Source organism: Erpetoichthys calabaricus, chromosome 17, assembly GCF_900747795.2.
Source record: "Erpetoichthys calabaricus chromosome 17, fErpCal1.3, whole genome shotgun sequence".
NCBI lineage: Eukaryota > Metazoa > Chordata > Cladistia > Polypteriformes > Polypteridae > Erpetoichthys > Erpetoichthys calabaricus.
In genome coordinates, this window is record NC_041410.2 from 92,550,984 (window position 1) to 92,573,370 (window position 22,387).

The following is a 22,387-nucleotide window of genomic DNA, read 5'->3' on the forward strand; positions in this document are numbered from 1 at the left end:
AAAGCCTGTAAAGCCAAATCTAAAAGCAAACAAAGTCCTAATGCAGATCTTCAGAGCAAGAAGGCCAAAAATCCAAAGAATCCTCAAGCACCGAAAAAAATACAAAGATTCGCTTGCCAAACTCCCGAGCACATTTGAAATGAACCGCCAGGAATCGGAAGTTTGCTCGCATCTCCTGGTTTTCTAAAGAAATGAATACTCTGTTTTTCCACCAAATCAGGAAAGTGTAATTCACATGTTAAGTCATCCTTCTGTCTGCTCAGAACGGGCAAAACATTTGCTTCACTCTCTCGTGTCTCTGTGGGCAGACATGAGTTGCCTGTGTAATATTAATTATCTCCTAAAGGGATAAAAAAAAAATTTCAAAAATGTAAATTGCTAAGGTAATGGCCAACTTCTTTCAGAAGGGATGGAGTTTGATTACTGTCGGCGTTGAATTTGCATGATCTTCACAGCTACTCCCATTCCCTCCCGCACCCCAAAGACTAACTTGGCGGATGGCCTTACTGTACCCTGTGATGGTCTCATGTCCCATTCACAGCGGGCACTTGCCTTGTGTTCAGTGCCGTCAGACTCCAGGTACACACACAAGTTTATTTCACTCCCCTTCATTTACCTTAACAAATGTGAGTGCCTGCCTAACCTGAACTAGCTCTTAAAGAGAAAACACCTATCATGATTGGGGATTTTATGTTGCTATGGCAGCATTATTTTATTGACATTGTAACAATAGCACTATATAGCGCCCGGCCCGGCACAGACTCACACGGAGGCACGTATAAAAACAACATAAAAGTTTATTTTTCTTCAGCTGGAGGGCACGTCTTCCCCGTAATCCCTCCAGCCACAACACAGTTCCAAATAAAGCACTAAATAAATCACCAGTAACACAAAACACGCCCTTCTGGTGCCACCACTCCTCCCTTGAAGCTTCATCCTCTCCTCCTGCCTCTGGCCACTGAGTGGTGGTGGCTGGCCCCTTTTATAGCCCCACCAGGAAGTGTTCCAGGTGCTTGACCACCTGGTTCCAATTGCACTTCCGGGTGGGGCTGAAGATTTGTCCAGCTGGGCTATGGAATCCATGCAGCACCCCCTGGCAGCCACCCCAGCTCCCAACCGGGCTGTGGAGGACTCCATCTCCCATGGAGCCATGCGGGAGGTTGAGGCACCACCATTGGCCAGGGAGGCTGCCACCAAGCATCCCGGTTGCTCATGGTTGCTCCCCCGGAACATATGCAGCAGGGGTGTCCCGGCCGGGTTCCGCCACAACATTTACTGTTCTTTTTACATTTTTAGAATTGTTAAAGTCAATTTTGATGAGGGTTTATTTTTTTATGGATGTTTACAAATAATTCATATTTATTTTTGCTCCTCTGCAACGTCATTTTGGTCCTAACCTGGGAACTGCCTTGCTACAGCTTTGTTTGATGGTGGCCATGCTGTTGCAAGCGAGTCAGAGTGAGTTCCAGGGTTGTAGTGACGACGCTGCGTGGAAACGTTGACCTCGGAGAGACATCAGCTGGTGTCGCTAGGAAGCGCGCTGCTCAGTGTTTAGAAACTGTCTCTGTGCGGCTGAGTAATGGAGTTACTCCTTTAGCTGGAGCTACAAAGATCTCGCAAAGCTGACCGGCTGACCACCAGCAGTTCCCCCACAGTGCAAGTCTTCAGACTGAGCTGCTTTGTGGTGCGAGTCCATGGCAATGTATGGGCCACGGGGTTTAAAGATCAGCCATTGGGGAGACTTCCTAAGGCGAGTTTGTGGATACCTGAAAGTGCGTCGGTGTGATTTAAAGGTCTTCTGACCATTGATTTTTTTTTTTCCAGCTTTTTGAAATCACGTTAGACTTCGATGCTAGGTAGTATTTGATTTTCTGGTAAAAGACTTTCGTTTTAGTTAGTACTCCCGGTTATCCTCCATTTTGTCTTGTGGCAAAAAAAAAAAATGAATGTGCCTAAATTTCTAAAAAGTCAAGGGCAAAGGAAGAGGCAAAGAAATTTCTTTTTAGAAGAAAGCTTCATCTGAAGTTGGATCCACAGAAGCTCGAAAGAGCTGACAGCCTTAGCCACTGTGGTCACACTCGGGTTGTAGTGGCATGCACCACAAAGCCACAACCTTGTAAAGTTCATCTTGGGTCCATGGAACCATGGAAGAGCAGCAGCAAAACAAATACAAAATCAAATATTAAAAACGTTAAAAAATATCTAACCAGCTAACACGGTGACAACACTTGACAGAACAGTCTCAAGGCTGTAAATTACTGGTCCTGGAATGAGATGGCAGTTTATCTCTAATGGTTTCACACCTTGGTGTTTTTGGACATGACGAACTACACAAGAGAATGTGGAGAACATGCAAAGTCAACTCCAGGACCACTGCATGCTGCCATGACACATCCAGGGCATAGTCTATGATCAGATGCGCGGCAAATCAAAAAGGTGCTATGTAAAACTGAGTGAATCGTAATTCTGAATTATGAACCTAATCCATATGTTACTTGTGTACCACATCCACAGTTGTCTCATTGTGCTTTCTATCTGCAGTGGACTGGGCAGTGGATGCCACCCAGCAGGGAGCCTTCTTCAACCAGGGCCAATGCTGTACCGCAGCCGCCCGCATCTTCGTAGAGGAGTGCATATACGATGAGTTCATCAAACGCAGCGTGGAGCGGGCGAAACGGCAGGTCATCGGAGACCCCTTTGACGTAAAGACGGCACAAGGACCGCAGGTAATTCCAAGTGCACCTCTTTTTTTAGCTCTTTGTTAAAGATAACGAAGTGCTACCTTTGGGTCTGTCTTCTAGCATCCTTCAAGGTAATAAGGGTGGGAATGGGCAAAAATGAGTGAAGTGAGCTGCCCAGGCGGTGATCGAGGATGACACCAGCAGAGGCGAGGAGCGAGCAGATGGTACTGTATTCATAGCCAGGGCCACCTTTCTAATTAAATGACCCACAGTGTTATAAACCCCCGTGGGTTTCACAAAGAGATGTTTAATCCCACATTAATAAAGTGGATGCCAGGTTTAATAACTGAAAACATAGACCATGGAAAGCATCTACGGTATTGGAATTCGGAGACCTCACTGCAGATCTCAGTATTATTACAGGTGACAGCATTCGATAATGTTAGGAAGGTGTTGAGTTTTAATTGCTAGAAATCGTGACACTTGAATGGCACCAAAGCCTAAAATGATCATAGTCGAGTCTGCTAGGGAATAATACTTCCCTAAGCAACTGGATTCTGGAGTTCCTGACACAGAGACCAAGACAGTCTGTGTCGGAAACACCATCTGAAATACAGTACCATCACTGGGAGCCCCCCAGGGCTGTGTACTCAGTCCACTTCACTTTCTGCACTCTTTGTATTGTTTTAGATTTAATTTGACATGGATAAATTGGCCATTTTTGCTTTGTGCCCTCCCCCACCATAAATAATTATCTATGGGGGAGGAGCAAAAGCTTTAGATTCATCAAACATTGCGATCTCCAGTTTTTCTCGATGTTTTAGGGTTTCCTAATAACGAAACCATCGCTATCTCGATGATGGGTGTGTGTCCATGTGTCACTGTTTCTTGAGAACGGTCTAGAGCTAAAACTGCTGGATGGAAAATGACCAAAATCGAAACTTTAGCCTGTTACGAGGTGACGATGCGCTGATTAGTTTTTGAGCCAAATCATGCAAGAGAAAGAGGCGCTCTAGAGGAACCCTCAGATATCGTAATTCTGCATCTTGTCAATTGCTATCGTAATGGCCTATTTTATGATCAGAAATATCAGCATCAGAGCGGTAAAGAATTACTGAAATGTTCTAGAATAGTTTAGGTAATTTGGTTCCTGGGGCACAAAACCTACTGATGCTCACAACCAAATTTTTGCCCATCAATCTTCAGACAATAACCTATAATGACAAAGCGAAAACATGTTCTCGGAAAGGTTTGCAAATTTATGAAAAATCAAAAACTGAAATCTTTTCTCATAAAAGTATTCTGACCCATCTACAGCACAATAAAATGTGCAAAAAGTGAAAGGGTCTAAAGACTTTCTGCATTTACTATAAATTCAGATTGATACGTAATAAGAACGGCAACCTCCCTTCAGCCCCATACCTGCTGCCTGATGGGAATTGTAGTCCCTGTACTGACATTGTGTTTTTTGGGTTGTCCCATTCTTCCCGTTACGCCATAGAGGCGAATTTTTAAAGAGACCCAGCTGTAAAATTTTGTTAAAATCGGACCAGCCATTTTTGCATGATTGGCGAATAAGCAAATCAACTTATGATTTTATTTCTGTCGATAAAACCAAACATCTGATCAAGTCCACCGCAAACAAATTCATAAAATGAAGGACGGCCAATATGGCATTGCCCTAGGATTTGGACTCTGCTTCGAAAAGCTGCCAGCCGACTTACTATTTGACTTTAAACGTATCAAACATATTTTTTAAAGTTGAACATTTTATTTTCACACACTCATGATTGCTCCCATTAAAACATAATTTATAAACTTAAAAAAAAATGCATCTAGCCCAGCAGCTTACCATGAGAGTTACTGAACAAACGTGAACTTAGCCTTTAAGTTGCCTGGAAGAAATAAAAGGAAACAACTTCAACATGGATCTGTATTTGTAAAGTAGCCTAGGATGTTTTTTTGCTGTAGAAAGGCGCTATAAAAAATAAAGTTAAATTGCATGACTTACTGATAGAATTAGAATAACAGACGTCGCTGTGTTTTTCAGGCTGATAGGTTCCTGTACAAACATTTCTTTATTTTTTTTATTATTCCTGCTGTTGTTTGTGGTTTAGTATCGCACGTCTACTTACAAATTCTTTACCAGGGCGTGCCTCTGAATGGTCCTTTTGGGCTTTACATTATACAAGTTAGTTCTTTTTATCGTTCGCTGCCCATTTGGCTTTGATCCTTTATGTCTTTTGTTCTGGATGAGGTGTAACGTTGCAACTCCATTTCTTTTTCTTTTTTTTTTTTTTGCTTTAAGTAAATGAACAGTTGCACAAAGCCCCCATCTTCTGCAAATAGAAAAAAGGGAAAATAAAGGTTAAGCCCTACATATGTGCAAACAGTGGAGGCGCGAGAAACAATACATAGGTGATGTTTAAAAAACGGAAAAGGGGTAATTATCAAAGAAAAAGCAGCATTTTAACAGTCGTGGCTGGTAATTAAAGAGACAATGGGCGATCTTCCCAACCCTCCACCCTTGTAGACCTTTGCTTCTCCGTCTTTTGTGTCTTTAATCGTGAGATTACTGTTTATTCTGCTCTTCACAGTGACCTTTCTGGTAATCCATCCATCCTTTCATTTTCTAAACCTTCTCTGCCACAAAGCCTATCATACCAATAAAACTTTATATATAAATTATAAAGTTTGAATCCAGTATGTTTTAAATCCCCATCCACTCATCCATTTTCGGTACCAATCCATCCATCCCTCTGCCTGAATCTGCTCATTCCAAATAGTCCAGTTACAGAACTGACTGCCAGGAAGGAAGAAAAGCCTGCCAATCCATTGCATGTCATGTTCCCTAACAATGAAATGCTAGTCACCGATCCTCCCAGGGAGAACATTCAAACTCCACACATTAAAGTGGAAATCAAGTCAGGGTCTGGGGTAGCTGTGTGCTCCATTGTGTCAATCACTACAATTTCAACTTTAGTTTTTCATGTTCTTATTCACTTAAACAAGACTCTAACGTCCCTTAAGTCTCACCGGGAGGCCAAACTGCTCAATCTGTTGGGCACCCAGTGAGAATGTGCTGCAGCGATCCCTTCTTTGGGGAGAGTAGGGCAGTCTGGTTTCTCCACCAGGCCAAGTGAGTGAAGATTGGTTGGGCTTGGGAGAACATCATAAACTGCCTGGACCAGGAACTTCAAGTCATTCCTTGTAATCTTTGTCTCTTAATATGAGGAACTAAAACATATAGTGAGTAGGTGTTTGTAGAGTATGGATCAATGTACTGTAGATTTCAGCATATTCAGCATTAACATTTGCAGTGAACCATCTACTGCAATCTATTTTAATGCATGTAGTAATAAATTGCATTGCATTGTTCCTCATGTGGACGAAAAAGGCACACTGAAAAGCAGACAGATAATAGTTTCTAAATTCTCCTGTTTATTAATTTGGAGTCACAGTAAGTAGAGATTCAAAAGAGTATAACTTATTGCCGCAAAGCTCAATTGAACCCTGATCAAAAGCCAGGAGGGGTTTTTTATACTTCAGCATCTCATGATTAATAAGACAGAAAGAACATCCTTATCAAAACAGTAAAGTTAAACAATATGTCTGTTGAGCTAAGCATTATCTGTGTTTTGGAAGCTAAGCACAGGAGAGACGCCTTTGCATAAACCACATGTACTTTCTGCAGCCTTGTGACCTTGTCCCTGAAACATTCACTCTGAGAAAGGGAAAACAAGAAACAGCTTAGATTTTATTCATCTGGACACTATTTCTCCTGAACCCTGGAATAACATATTTTTGTTAGTTCATAAGCCAAAGCGTCTCTCACTGGCAAGTTACAAAATAGTTATTATAAAGATTCTAATTTACTAAACACACAAAATACATGGTGCTGAGGAGAACATTCTTCTTCTACACTCACAACAGACAGGGCTATCACAAACATTAGCAGTAATAAAATATATTTCACAGTTCTTTCCAACAGCTGGCACATCACTAACATTTGTAGTAATAAAATGCACTGTATTCGTTTCAACAGATGGTGCATCACAAACATTTGTAGTAATAAACTACATTAGTCTTCAGTCTAACAGATGGCACAATCGCAAACATTTGTTGTAACAAAACACATTGCATTCCTCAGTCAATCATTTGGCGCATTACAAAAATTTGTAGTAATAGAATTTCATTATTCATTCCAACAAATGGCACATCAAAAATATTTGCCATAAACAATAAAATGCATTGCATTCTTCATTCCGACAGATATCTCATATCACAAACTTTTGTAGTAATAAAATATATTGCATTGTTTATTCCAACAGATGGTGCACATCACAAACCTTTGTAGTAATAAAATGCATTGCATTCTTCATTCCAACAGATGGCACATCACAAACATTACCATTGCTTTTCCAAATCCCAAAATACTAAATGGCATATAACAGAGACATAGCAAACAGATGGACACACAGACACTTATCCTTTTATTAAGGTGGATATATATAGTAATAATCCATCCATCCATCCATTTTCCAAACCGCTGAATCCGAACACAGGGTCACGGGGGTCTGCTGGAGCCAATCCCAGCCAACACAGGGCACAAGGCAGGAACCAATCCTGGGCAGGGTGCCAACCCACCGCAGGACACACACACAAACACACCCACACACCAAGCACACACTAGGGCCAATTTAGAATCGCCAATCCACCTAACCTGCATGTCTTTGGACTGTGGGAGGAAACCGGAGCGCCCGGAGGAAACCCACACAGACACGGGGAGAACATGCAAACTCCACGCAGGGAGGACCCGGGAAGTGAACCCGGGTCCCCAGGTCTCCCAACTGCGAGGCCGCAGCACTACCCACTGCGCCACCGTGCCGCCTATAGTAATAATAATAATAATAATTCTTTGCATTTATATAGCGCTTTTCTCACTACTCAAATAGTATGTAAAGCACACATATAACTTGCACACATTGTATATATATTTATTTTGTCTATATTTATGTAATTCTCCAGCTGTTTCCCTGTCTTGACCCATGATTTATCTTGCCAATTCTCTCTGCATTTTTTTCCAGATTAACCAGGACCAGTTTGACAAAATCATGGAGTTGATAGATAGTGGAAAACGGGAAGGAGCCATACTAGAATATGGAGGATCGGCCATACAAGACAGAGGGCTTTTTATCCAGCCTACCATATTTTCTGGCGTGGGAGACCATATGAGAATTGCAAAGGAGGAGGTATGTTTAAAAACAAATTGTGTGATGTATAACATTTCCAGTTGTAAAGGAAGGTAAACCTGTTCTCTGGGAGATCAGAAGGTGCCAGCTAAACAGCTGATTGCTCAGCCTAACTGGACTGCCGCGGAAGTGCTTTAGCGCCATCTACTGTCACTATATTCAGAACACAGTGATTTTATTAAAGAGACAATGATATAAAATTGAACATTCCCACTTGTTTCCTAGTGAACAGACATGCTGCATTTGCTGTATGTGTGTGTGTGTGTATATATATATATATAATATATATATATATATATACTGTATATATATATACTGTATATATGGTTGAAATAGTTTACTGTCAAATAATGCAAAGAGTACGCGACACGGGTTGTGCCCTAATTCTGGGCTCATCAGGCGTACACACTCTACTGCACTTCCTCTCGGGAATCGAACCTCGGACGTCCGCGCCAGAGGCGATGCCCCTAACGTTGCGCCACAGCATGTGGTTCGTTTATTTGACAGTATGAGTATGTAGATCGGGGTAATTACATTCATTGCATTCGTAGTCTGTGTCACAATCTGATTCATACTGTCAAATAAACAAACCACACGCCGTGGCGCAGCGTTAGGGGCTTCACCTCTAGCGCTGACGTCCAAGGTTCGATTCCCGTAAGGGAGTGCAATGAGTGTGTACGCCTGATGAGCCCAGAATTAGGGCGAAACCCGTGTCGCGTACTCTTTGCATTATTTGACAGTAAACTATTTCAACCATTCTATGATCTGCTTCTCGCAACTGAAGAGGGCACCATGGCAGATGTTAGCCGACTTGCTGACCAACCACAAGCGTTACCTGGTAGGTAACCACCCATACAATCGGATTGTGACACAGACTACGAATGCAATGAATATATATATATATATAATATATAAGAGAGAGAGAGTTCCAATTATTTTCAAATAGACATTTGTCTTTCCTAATAGACTGAATGTAGAGAAAAGCCAAGCAAAATGACACCTTTTATTGGCTAACTAAAAAGATTACAATAGGCAAGCTTTCGAGGCAACTCAGGCCCCTTCTTCAGGTAAGATGTAATACAGAGACTGGAGTTCCCTGTGTTTATATGTTCCTTAATAGACTGAAATAAGAAGAAAACGATATTATAGCAGACATTTTCTATGTAATGACAGCTACACAGTAAAGGAAGGTTACAGCATGTGTTGTGCATGTGGCTGAAAAAAATCAGTAGGAAACATGTCAGCATGGACGAAAATCAATAAGGAATGTTTCCAATACCCTGATGAAATTGTTGAAGCACAATTTCTTTTGTTAAGGATGGCAAAACTGAGTGCCACCTGGTATTGGATGGGTAGGTCAGGTCAAGTCGGGGAGCATGCACTGGTACAGCGCGTTGCCACACCCACAACATGACAAAACAGCTCGGGATCCTGATTGGCAACCCCCCAGGCAGACACACATTCGAGTCCCACCCTCCAGAAATGACCATCTATCTGCCACAGCCAGGTGTTATGTGGGCGACCCCTTCGACACAAAGTCGAACCAACGGTACCCAAGAGAGATACAGTACCAAAGGAGTCCAGTCTTCGTTTCAGGTCACTGGATAGCGTCCATGTCTCACAAACCATATAGCAAGACAGGAAGCACCAGGATTCTAAAGACTTGGACCTTCGTCCTTTTACAGAGATATCACGAGCGCCACACACCCATTTCCAGCGATCTCATGACCCCCCCCATGCTCTCACAATATGTCTGCTGACTTCATAGGAAGAGTCACCAGAGATGTGAATGTCACTGCCAAGGTACGTAAACCTCTCAATGACGAGGTCGACACTCTCTCCGCAGACAGACACACTGCTGATGTCTGTGCCCAAGAGGTCATTGAAGGCCTGGATGTTGGTTTTTATCAGGACACTCACAAGCCCAGACACTCAGACCCCTCACTCTGTCTCTCGACAGCCCCCATCAGAGCCTCCACTGACTCACAGCATCATCGGCAAAGTCAAGATCAGTGAATCTTTCCTCAGCAACAGATGGACCCCACGACCCCACCCAGTCCATGTGATCACCGAACAGAGTAGGAGCAGAACATACACTCCTGACGTACCCCAGAATCAACTGGGGAAAACCACAGAGGGTCTGCCTCCACTCTACACAGCACTCACAGTACCAGTGCACAGGCTGGCCATTATATCCAGCAACTTTGATGGCATCCTGCAAGTCTCAGGATGGCCCACAGGGCAGTTTGATCAAAAGAGTCGAACACTTTATGAAAATCAACAAAGGCTGCAAAGAAACTCTGCCGATATTTGCATTTGCGATCCACGAGCGCCCTCTGTGCCAAAATGCAGGCAATGGTAGACATCTTAGGCATAAAATCAGACTGCTCCGGTCACTGGTAGGTGAGTAAGTGATCACAGATCCTAATTGTGCAGGATCTAGATAGATAGATAGATACTTTATTAATCCCAGGGGGAAATTCACATATTCCAGCAGCAAAAATATTAAATTATCTAATGCCTTTCGGAAATTTTGAAGACATCAATGGAAATTAAAGAGATGTACAGTATATTCAGGACTAAAGCCTGGAAGCTCTTCTTTACGTGAAGAGTTGTGGGAATCTGGAACAAACTACCAAGTCATGGAGTTGTAGCAGAAACCTTGACAACCTTTAGGAAGTATCTGGATGAAATAACGCAACAAGCAACGAATAGACTGAATGGTCTCCTCTCGTTTGTCACATTTCTTATGTTCTTATGAGTCACTAGTCTTTATTAATTTTCTTTGTCTTTCCTGATAGCGGTTTAACTTTTATTGGAGTTTTGAATTATAAGGAAGTTGACTTCCCTTTCATTACAATTTTAAGACTTGCTTACTTGTCCATTTTGGGAATTTATTCTTAAGAGACATGGCCCCAGAAGTCCTGCCACATGTTGTCATTAGTGGGTTAGGGTTATGCTGGCATCGCGTAATCCATCATTGTCCAGGCTTGTAGATATCATCTGCTGTATGATAAAACTCTAAGGTCTGTGTTTCCACTCCCTTTGGGCAATCTGATTGGTCAATTTGGCTTTGGTGATGCAACAGAAGAGGAAGTGCCAGTGTGAGAGGCAGGAGTGAAGGAGTAGGAGGCACGCTGAGAGTTGCCTTCAAAGATGATAAATATAAAACCGGATAGGAGGTAAGAAAGGCATCTCGAAAATAATGACCGAGGCTTTAGGCCTTACGGGAACATTCATGAGTGAGGGAGCTCCGGTGAACAGAAGTTCACAAATACAGAGGAAAGGCGCTGAAGGTACACGAAGGGAAGAGAGATTAATATTTTTCAATTATTCTATTACTTGTCTCCTATCACTGTGTCTAGTTCTTTATAAAAAAAACTTTTGTCAGTGCTCTTTTTTACTAGGCATTTTGACTTTTGAAGTTCTTTTGTTTTCGTCTTTGACACACAATCATTGTGTTCTTCTGGTTGTGACCCTCATTTTATTTTTGACTTATAATTAGTCTCCCAGACCACTCTGCTCACCTCTGCCTACCAGTTCCTCTGTGTGTCAATACACTGATTAACCCCATACTGTTTTTTTTATAGGTGTTGACTAGACCAAGCTGTTCTTGCCCACTTATTCTGTTTACAGCTTATTAACGCTTTACGTTTTCCATACCTTTCATGAACCTTTATGGGGTCAGCAGGCCAAAACTGCCCAGTCATATAGCACCTGCACAGTGTGTGATGTATCTGCAAGGCTAATGGCAGTTTCCAACAAAATTACTGAAGCACACGCACTGAAAAGCAAAATGTTCAGAACTTGATGATTGTATGGTTAGTTCTGGTCAATGAAAGCTTGCTTCCTCTTTGCAGATTTTTGGTCCTGTGCAGTGTATCCTGAAGTTTAGAACCCAAGAAGAAGTCATCACAAGAGCCAACAACACTGAATATGGTTTAGTAGCGGCAGTGTTTACAAAAAGCATGGACAAAGCCCTGAGTACCGCCTCGGCCCTGCAGTCTGGAACTGTGTGGTAAGATGTCTTACCTCCTGTCACTACATTCTATTGTACTAATGGGTATTTATTTATAGAGTAAAATTCATCACTCCATTTTTGGACCTTGGGTCACAGTGTGCCACAGCCTATCCAGGCAATAGTCCAGTCCTTCACAGGGCCAACTCACACACTTTATATCTGTCCAATTTAGACACAGTTAGCCTAACATTCAAATCTTAGAGAGTGGCAGTAGAAAGCACACTCAGAAATTAGTTGAAGTTACAAAATCTACACAAGAAGTGTCCAGCCCAGGATATAAATTCAAGCTCATGACTCTGGAGCTTTAAGACAACAGCGCTGACATTGACCACTGCACCATCCCAGAGTAACACAACAAAAGACATTGGCATACTAAAGAGATCTGTTGGCTACCTGGGCATCTTGAAAACCTTTCAAATAGAAGAGTAAGTCAGTTGGGAGGAAGTACTATACTATCTACCTAAAAATTTTAATCTTGCCTACTATACCATCTATTCATCTATTATATAGTGCCTTTCAAATTCATCTTTCTTAACTTTCAATCTTGCCTACTATACCATCTATCTATCTATTATATAGTGCCTTTCAAACCCATCTTTCTAAATTTTTAATCTTGCCTACTATACCATCTATCTAAATTTTTAATTTTGCCTACTATACCATCTATTTATCTATTATATAGTGCCTTTCAAATCCATCTTTCTAAATTTTTAATCTTGCCTACTATACCATCTATCTAAATTTTTAATCTTGCCTACTATACCATCTATTTATCTATTATATAGTGCCTTTCAAATTCATCTTTCTACATTTTTAATCTTGCCTACTATACCATCTATTTATCTATTATATAGTGCCTTACAAACCCATCTTTCTAAATTTTTAATCTTGCCTACTATACCATCTATTTATCTATTATATAGTGCCTTACAAACCCATCTTTCTAAATTTTTAATCTTGCCTACTATACCATCTATTTATCTATTATATAGTGCCTTTCAAATCCATCTTTCTAAATTTTTAATCTTGCCTACTATACCATCTATCTAAATTTTTAATCTTGCCTACTATACCATCTATTTATCTATTATATAGTGCCTTTCAAATCCATCTTTCTAAATTTTTAATCTTGCCTACTATACCATCTATTTATCTATCTGTTATATAGTGCCTTTCAAATTCATCTTTCTAAATTTTTAATCTTGCCTACTATACCATCTATCTAAATTTTTAATCTTGCCTACTATACCATCTATTTATCTATCTATTATATAGTGCCTTTCAAATTCATCTTTCTAAATTTTTAATCTTGCCTATTATACCATCTATCTATCTGTTCAACTGGACTAACACCAGAATGCTGCACTGTGCATGTTCCAGCTACCCATAAGACATCAGCTGATGTTTTACATGTCCACATACCATTGCCATACATTTACTTCCCGTAGAATTAAAGAGGAAGAATTTCATTTTGGGGGACAAATAAAAATATGTTCTTATATATTTTTACATTTTTTAAAAATCTATCTATCTATCTAAACTTTTAATCTTGCCTACTATACCATCTATCTATCTATCTATATACTAGAACGTCTATGGACAACATGATCTCAAAAAATAAATTGAAGTCTCCAAACCAAATACAGTACTAACTATACTTACACAGCTTAACCACAAGATGGCAGAACCTCACTTGGTAATATCATTGCATGCCATGCAATTTCCAAATTTCTGCTAATGTCATGACTACTGTTCTTTGAAACAAGTGGAAAATAGTAATAAATTGCAGCCATTTTATTTTCTTTGCAATTGGGTATTTCATACTACTTTATTAAAAATCTGATGTGACATGACTTTCTCCATATTTACAATATAAATACAGTATATGGTTTGAGTTTGCCAAAATGTATGCAAAATGCAATACTGTACCACAGAAGTTTTTTTGTGATATTTTCATTCTTGTTTAAGACTAGCATATTGTTGTAATTAAAAAAAAGACTTCTGTAAAAAAGCTGCATGTACTGTATAAATCAAATAGTAGTATTTCTAATTTAGCTGCTCCGAGTCATAACTTTAAAAACTCAAAGCCTGAAATTTGGATTGAGCTCTAAAGTCACACAAGTCTTTCTTTTAATGTCCTTTGAGAACTTGTGAGCCGGCCGTGTCAAAACTCAAACTCTTGGTGGGCGACAGTAGCTGCAGGTTTTACTGTCTTAACTAATAATTAACTACTTCTGCTAATGAAGCATCCTTCTTTTTGCCTTAATTGTCACGGACTGGTCTTTTAAGATTCAGACTGTACTCTCAATTGTTTTTTTTTTTCCACAACTGGCAGCCAAACAATAATGAGATAATAAAGTGAGGGACGGATGAGCAGCTACAGTGGATTGAGAAAGTTTTGAGACCCCTTCACTTTCTACACATTTCTGTTGCAGATTTCATTTGAATTGGATACATTTGCCATTTTTGCCCATCCGTCTACAGTGAGTAACCTGTAAGGACAAAGTGACAACACTTTTTTTCAGAAAGGTCTGAACACTTTCTGAATCCACTGTATGACACAAAGAGTGAGGGGAATTTTTAATTAAAGTAAAGATGAACAGAAACAGGTAGGAATCAAACTCTGAGTGCTTGAAAGGCAAGTGTGCTCACCGTTACATGACTGTCCTAACCCGTGTGGTGCTACTAGTCGGTGGATTTCTTGTCACTCACTCTGACCCCTCAACCGTCTCCACTCCCCCTTCACTCCCGAAGAGGGTCAAGGCTGAAATTATATTAAGTACTTAAGTGCCAGATTCCCTGAAGAAGGGGCCTGAGTTGACTCAAAAGCTTGCATATTGTAATATTTTTATTTAGCCAATAAAAGGTGTCATTTTGCTTGACTTCTCACTTCATTCATAATGGCTAACACGGTACAACACCCTAGCACTAAAGGCTGTGGCTTGAAAACCGAAAGCGTGTTAACGGAACAAACAGACTGTGCTTAGCATTGTTTCTCGACACTTTTTGGTATTGTGACCCAATTCATCCCACATAGTGGGTCTGCTTGTGTTGAAATCTGCAAACCTCATGGTGTAGGGTGAACAAGCGTGATCATCGTAGTGGCAAGCAAGTCGTGAACCACAGTGACTCACTCACAAGCCAACGCAGCCCACTACCTTCATAATCTATAGCAAGTGGTGACACAGTGGCTGAGAAACACTGACTTAATGGATACAGAGATACCAAGTGTGTACGGTGTTAGAAACTCCACACAGAGCCATAGCAAGGTTTTGGGGCAGCCACCCGTATATGTGGTGTCCTGGCTGCAAAGTCGTAAAAATGTTTATACAGCACTGATGTGCACAACAAAAAAAAGAGTCCAAAAAGAGAACTGAGGGGAAAAAAGGAAAGGGGGAACACAGGAAGTGAAGTCAGAGGGGTCGGACTCATAAGGGTCTTCCTCCATAGGCTCGGACCTGGAAGTGACGTCAACAGGGCCAGAGCTGACAAGGTCTTCCTCCATAGGCTCGGACCCAGACGTGACGTCAACTGGGTCAGGATGAATCTCCTGTGGGTGGTCTGCAGGCCAAGGAGAAAAAGAATCCGTGCACTCTGCTACATCCCGGTCTGACTCGGAACTGCCTTTACTCAAGCCCTTGTGACAACGTGTAGGGAAAGTAAAAATGCCAGCCAGTAATTGCAAAGGAGCCAACTTTTGAACGGTGATTTTAAGTTCAAGTGTGTTGTCTTGTTTTTACAATACAGAGCGATTCTTTCTTGCATGTTATCCATACAGTAAACGCAAAGAGTTTATCTGAAACTGAGAGAATTAGGGATAAAACACTGAGACATGGAGTTAAAGCAGAAACCTTGTCAACCTAGGGCAGCACGGTGGCGCAGTGGTAGCGCTGCTGCCTCGCAGTTAGGAGACCCGGGTTCGCTTCCCGGGTCCACCCTGCGTGGAGTTTGCATGTTCTCCCCGTGTCTGCGTGGGTTTCCTCCAGGCGCTCCGGTTTCCTCCCACAGTCCAAAGACTTGCAGGTTAGGTGGATTGGCGATTCTAAATTGGCCCTAGTGTGTGCTTGGTGTGTGGGTGTGTTTGTGTGTGTCCTGCGGTGGGTTGGCACCCTGCCTGGGATTGGTTCCCTGCCTTGTGCCCTGTATTGGCTGGGATTGGCTCCAGCAGACCCCCGTGACCCTGTGTTCGGATTCAGCGGGTTGGAAAATGGATGGATGGACCTTGTCAACCTTTAAGAAGTACCTGGATGAGACATTGGGTCAGGATGGCTATTAGCCAAACAAACACGCGTCAAATGGACTGAATGGTCTCTTGTTTGTCAGATTTCTTATTTTCTTATGTTAATGGCAGTTTCCAAATGCATAATGGCGAATGGGACAGGCTGAAACAAAGGGGTACCGGCCTGAAAGAGATGCGCCATCCTCTTCATCCACATGACATTCAAAGCATTTCCTTCACTTTTTTATTCTTTTCTTTTCCTTCAGGGTAAATTGCTACAATGCTCTTCATGTGCAGACCCCATTTGGAGGCTACAAGATGTCTGGAAACGGCCGGGAGCTGTAAGTATTTGTCTTCTGCAGTCAGTACTAGAATCAGAGTGGGGGGCGGCAGGGTGGCAACAAAATGGAGCGGAAGGGGTGAAGTCGGTTTCCATCATGGGGTGCTTTCTCCGGGCCTTGGAGAGACAACACTGTGCACAGCAGTGTCCCCTCATGTCCCTGAGTGGGAGTGCTTACCTCTGATGAAAGTGATCGTCTGACGCACATTTGTGACAACAGTTATAAAGAAGGCAACTTTGGTCTCCCATGACCTAAGTTTGGGACCACAGCAGTCCAACCATCAGCTAATTCCCTCAGTCTTACAAGCAATGGGCTTCAATGGGATCAGTGCTCCCTCTTATTAGTCTTTATTTGTTTGTGATCATTTTGTTCTGTTTAAAATTTATTAGATTATAGTGTTGATTGTATGCACCACCTGTTGAAATGAAAGATGCAGTACATGTTAATAATCCACGCGACAAACACCTTGTTGAGAGTGACGCGATGAAGTGAGTGTGTCGCGAGTGGCACCATAGGCAATTGCAGAGTGCAGTTAGACTTCATTCATCCATCCATCCATCCATTTCCCAACCTGTTGAATCCGAACACAGGGTCACGGGGGTCTGCTGGAGCCAATCCCAGCCAACACAGGGCACAAGACAGGAACCAATCCCGGGCAGGGTGCCAACCCACCACAGGACACACACAAACACACCCACACACCAAGCACACACTAGGGCCAATTTAGAATCGCCAATCCACCTAACCTGCATGTCTTTGGACTTTGGGAGGAAACCGGAGCGCCCGGAGGAAACCCACGCAGACACGGGGAGAACATGCAAACTCCACGCAGGAAGGACCCGGGAAGCGAACCCAGGTCCCCAGGTCTCCCAACTGCGAGGCAGCAGCACTACCCACTGCGCCACCGTGCCACCCCACTTCATTAAATTAATTTCAATTAAAAATGGTGCTTCTCGCCTTACAGCACGGTGGCGCAGTGGGTAGCGCTGCTGCCCCGCAGTTAGGAGATGTGGGTTCGCTTCCCAGGTCCTCCCTGTGTGGAGTTTGCATGTTCTCCCCGTGTCTGCGTGGGTTTCCTCCCACAGTCCAAAAGACATGCAGGATAGGTGCATTGGCGATCCTAAATTGTCCTTAGTGTGTTAGTGTGTGGGTGCCCTGCGATGGGCTGGTGCCCTGCCCAGGATTTGTTCCTGCCTTGCGCCCTGTGTTGGCTGGGATTGGCTCCAGCAGACCCCTGTGTTTGGATATAGCGGATTGGATAATGACCGACTGACTGACTGGCTTCTTCCCTTAAGTTAAAGGGTTAGACTAATATGTTACTTAGATTTCAGCGCTAGACCACAATTTTGCATGGGCTGTGTCATCGAGTACAGGGGTACCCCAACTCCGGTCCTGGAGGAACACAGTGGCTGCAGGTTTTCATTCTAACCCTTTTCTTAATTTAGTGACCTGTTTTTGCTGCTAATTAATGACTTTGTCACGCTTGGAGATTGTAGAGACAGGAACTTTATTCAAACACTTCAAATGAACTTATGACTCTTTCAGAAGTAAAATGAACTCCGTATGTAGACAGAGGGGACAGTTCCATCTCTCAATTAAAAGAATGCGAAAATATTTTCCTGTCCCGACGTGCACACCTTTGAAGCGGGACCCCCCAACAGGAGCAGAGGACGTCTCGGGGAGGAGAGAGACAAAGCAATGAGCAAAAAGGACAGGCACTGTAGAGGCTTTTAAATCTACGAAGTGCTGCGTGAGAAGCATATCACGCGACACAGCAGCAGCATCTAACAAAGCAAAGAGGAGGCATACTGGATTTGTTCCCATTGCAACAGCGTTCAAGAGGGGGCCTCGGAGAAGCAATCACGTTCCTCCAGGGGTGTGCAGAGCCCCCTTCTTCACAACTTGTCTTTTATAATTTGTTCCCCTGAACGTCTTCGTCGTTCCTCTCAATTGCTTTGTTTCTTTCCTTAAGTGTCACCCAAAGAGACATGAAATGTGAAGCGAGTGAGCCAACAGAAGGAGCAACTAAGTCAGGGCCTCAAACTCCAAACCAGTTGCTTAATGACGTGCCAAGTCTTGTTGTTAATTAAACCCGTTCTTTAATTCAATGGCATGTTGCTGCTCTCCTTGTGCAATGGCAGACATTTTTGAAATTGTTGATTTTTCGCTTGTTAAAATGTTTTGGGGAGCTGAGCAGATCGACATTCCCGAGACCTTCATCTTTCTTTATTTTCAGATATTGTATGATGGACACCAGTTGTTTTGGCTCATTTTGTATCTCATTATTGTTTGGCTGCTAGTTAAGGAAAAAGAAACAGTTAAGGGGTCCGAGTCTTCAAGAGCAAGTCAGTTACAAATAGTTCAAAAGAAGTGAATTAGCAGCAAAAACAGGTCACTCATTAAGAAAAAGGGTCCGAATGAAAACTTGCAGCCAATGCAGCCCTCCAGGACCGGAGTTGGAGACCCCTGATCTAGTATACAGAAATAAATGTCACTGAACTTTTATAATACAGGTGCTGGTCATAAAATTAGAATATCATGACAAAGTTGATTATTTCAGTAATTCCATTCAAAAAGTGAAACTTGTATATTAGATTCATTCATTACACACAGACTGATGTATTTCAAATGTTTATTTCTTTTAATGTTGATGATTATAACTGACAACTAATGAAAGTCCCCAATTCAGTATCTCGGAAAATTAGAATATCAATTAAGACCAATGCAAAAAAGGGATTTTTAGAAATGTTGGCCAACTGAAAGGTATGAACATGAAAATTATGAGCATGTACAGCACTCAATATTTAGTTGGGGCTCCTTTGGCCTGGATTACTGCAGCAATGCGGCGTGGCATGGAGTCGATCAGTCTGTGGCACTGCTCAGGTGTTATGAGAGCCCATGTTGCTCTGATAGTGGCCTTCAGCTCTTCTGAATTGTTGGGTCTGGCGTATTGCATCTTCCTCTTCACAATACCCCATAGATTTTCTATGGGGTTAAGGTCAGGCGAGTTTGCTGGCCAATCAAGAACAGGGATACCATGGTCCTTAAACCAGGTACTGGTAGCTTTGGCACTGTGTGCAGGTGCCAGTACCTGTTAGAAAATGAAATCTGCATCTCCATAAAGTTCGTCAGCAGCAGGAAGCATGAAGTGCTCTAAAACTTCCTGGTAGACGGTTGCATTGACCTTGGACCTCAGAAAACACAATGAACCAACACCAGCAGATGACATGGCACCCCAAACCATCACTGACTGTGGAAACTTTACAGTGGACCTCACGCAACATGGATTCTGTGCCTCTCCTCTCTTCCTCCAGACTCTGGGACCTTGATTTCCAAAGGAAATGCAAAATTTACTTTCATCAGAGAACATAACTTTGGACCACTCAGCAGCAGTCCAAAGGCGAGACGCTTCTGACGCTGTTTCTTGTCCAAGAGTGGCTTGACACAAGGAATGCGACAGCTGAAACCCATGTCTTGCATACGTCTGTGTGTGGTGGATCTTGAAGCACTGACTCCAGCTGCAGTCCACTCTTTGTGAATCTCCCCCACATTTTTGAATGGGTTTTGTTTCCCAATCCTCTCTCCAGGGTGCGGTTATCCCTATTGCTTGTCCACTTTTTTCTACCCCATCTTGTCCTTCCCTTCGCCTCTCTATTAATGTGCTTGGACACAGAGCTCTGTGAACAGCCAGCCTCTTTAGCAATGACCTTTTGTGTCTTGTCCTCCTTGTGCAAGGTGTCAATGGTCGTCTTTTGGACAACTGTCAAGTCAGCAGTCTTCCCCATGATTGTGTAGCCTACAGAACACGACTGAGAGACCATTTAAAGGCTTTTGAGTTAATGAGCTGATTAGAGTGTGGCACCAGGTGTCTTCAATGTTGAACCTTTTCACAATATTCTAATTTTCCGAGATACTGAATTTGGGACTTTCATTAGTTGTCAGTTATAATCATCAACATTAAAAGAAATAAACATTTGAAATACATCAGTCTGTGTGTAATGAATGAATCTAATATACAAGTTTCTCTTTTTGAATGGAATTACTGAAATAAATCAACTTTGTCATGATATTCTAATTTTATGACCAGCACCTGTATATATAATCTCCTCAAGTCTCTGCAACTAAAAACAAATGTTTGTATTTCAGAGGGGACTATGCCCTGGCCGAGTACTGTGAAGTTAAGACAGTGACAATGAAACTGACACAGAAGAGTCACTGAAGAGGACCGGAACTGCTTTGACGATAGCAAATGGATTTTAAAGTCACATTTGGGAAGAAAAAGAAAATTCCAAAAATGTGAAAGCTGTAAAAAGCCTAATATTTCTTATTTATTCAAAAATTTCCTCTGAAGAGTTTTTTTTATGTTAAATGTCTACACCTTAGTGGATTTTTTAGCAACTAAAAAAAAATGACTGGAAAATAATGACCCAAAGGAAACAAGTGGCCTTGGACGTGCATTTCATACATGTCTCTTTTTTATTTAAGTCCGACTGAACAAAAACAGTAAATATGCCCAGTATCGTTCTTAAGTATGGACAAATCAATAACTATGTATCATGATTTTTGTAAGTCATCTAGAGTAACGTTAATAAAAAAAAAAAAAATGAATGTATAAGAAGATCAACAATAGCTGGAAGATTCCTGAAGATTCAAAGCGTCACTTGATTTATTTACAAGTATGCATGTGTTCACTTTTAACTCGTCGTAACGTGGTTATGCCGTGCATCCCAGCACAAGGCCTGGTATGAATCCTTGGTGACCATTTGTGTGGCTTTTGTTCACTACATCCCCCAAAGGCGTCTGTGTGGGTTTCTTTCCTGAAGATGAGCAGGTTCCATTGATTGATGACTCCAAATTGACCTTACATAAAAGTGTCTGTGTTTGTTCCATTATCAAGCTTTATCGTACTTTACTTTATAGAAGGGGAAGCCATCATGTAGATGCACATTGCTTTGAGGACCTTCACCTTTATTACACTAATATAGTAAAACTAAAACAAAAGTGCTCACGATGCATAACATAAGGTATGCAACGTACTGGTGAGGCCTCATCTGGAGTACTGTGTGCAGTTTGGGGCTACTAAAAAGACGTAACAGCGCATGAAGTCCAGAGGAGAGTGACTAGGCGGATTGCAGGACTACAGGCGATGACTTAGGACAAAAGATTTTTTCAGTTGATGGAGACAAAGAGTTTTTGAGAGGAATTAATGCAGTGGATCGAGGCTGTTACTTTGACATGAGTTCTTCAACAACTCGGGGCTACACATGGAAACATGTGAAAGGTAAATATCACACAAATATAGCCATCTCTCTATTATAATAAAAACATTTTGGGAAGAGAGACGAGACGTGACTTTCTCGAAGAGACACTTTCACGTCTCGCAAGATGAGATTTTGTGCTAAGAGATTTAACCAAGCCCAGGGCCGGAAATAAAAGACAAAGAGTAGATGACAAAGTAGAACGCCATACAGGATTCAAAAACATTGGTGCGATACACATGCAGAGCAGGTTAGAGATGTTGAAAGTATGAAAATTCAAAGTCTCAAAAAATGAGAGTAAAGATCACGGTAGTGCTAACAAATGGAAATTATTACTCGATGAAATAACGGAACAGTGAAAAGAGATCGAAACTTTGTCTGAGATTTGTACTTCGTCTAATTCGTGTAGCCATCAGGGAAAAGTAGTGTTTCTTCCCAGTGAAGAGGCGTGTCCGTGAGAATTAAAAGATTTGTTGTTTGGTGAAAGTGGAATCCTGTGAGAGAAAAATCCAAGCTCCGCGAAACAAGACTTTATGCACAGGGATTTGGAAAAGTTCCACCCACATCTGAAACATTTACAGCCACGCACACGGATTAGTCATTTCACATTTGTGT

General features: G+C 41.9%; 1 protein-coding gene across 1 annotated transcript in view; it reads left to right on the forward strand.

Moving 5' to 3' along the window:
• Window positions 1–21,176, forward strand: part of aldh1a3 (aldehyde dehydrogenase 1 family, member A3) — a 71,898-nt gene extending 50,722 nt beyond the window's left edge. The window contains exons 9-13 of the mRNA XM_028822963.2: window positions 2,542–2,726; window positions 7,769–7,933; window positions 11,794–11,951; window positions 16,440–16,514; window positions 20,661–21,176. Of these exons, the coding sequence (XP_028678796.1) occupies window positions 2,542–2,726; window positions 7,769–7,933; window positions 11,794–11,951; window positions 16,440–16,514; window positions 20,661–20,733 (656 nt within the window). The 3' untranslated portion in view covers window positions 20,734–21,176. The remainder of the gene's footprint in view (window positions 1–2,541; window positions 2,727–7,768; window positions 7,934–11,793; window positions 11,952–16,439; window positions 16,515–20,660) is intronic.
• The last annotated feature ends 1,211 nt before the right edge of the window (window positions 21,177–22,387 follow it).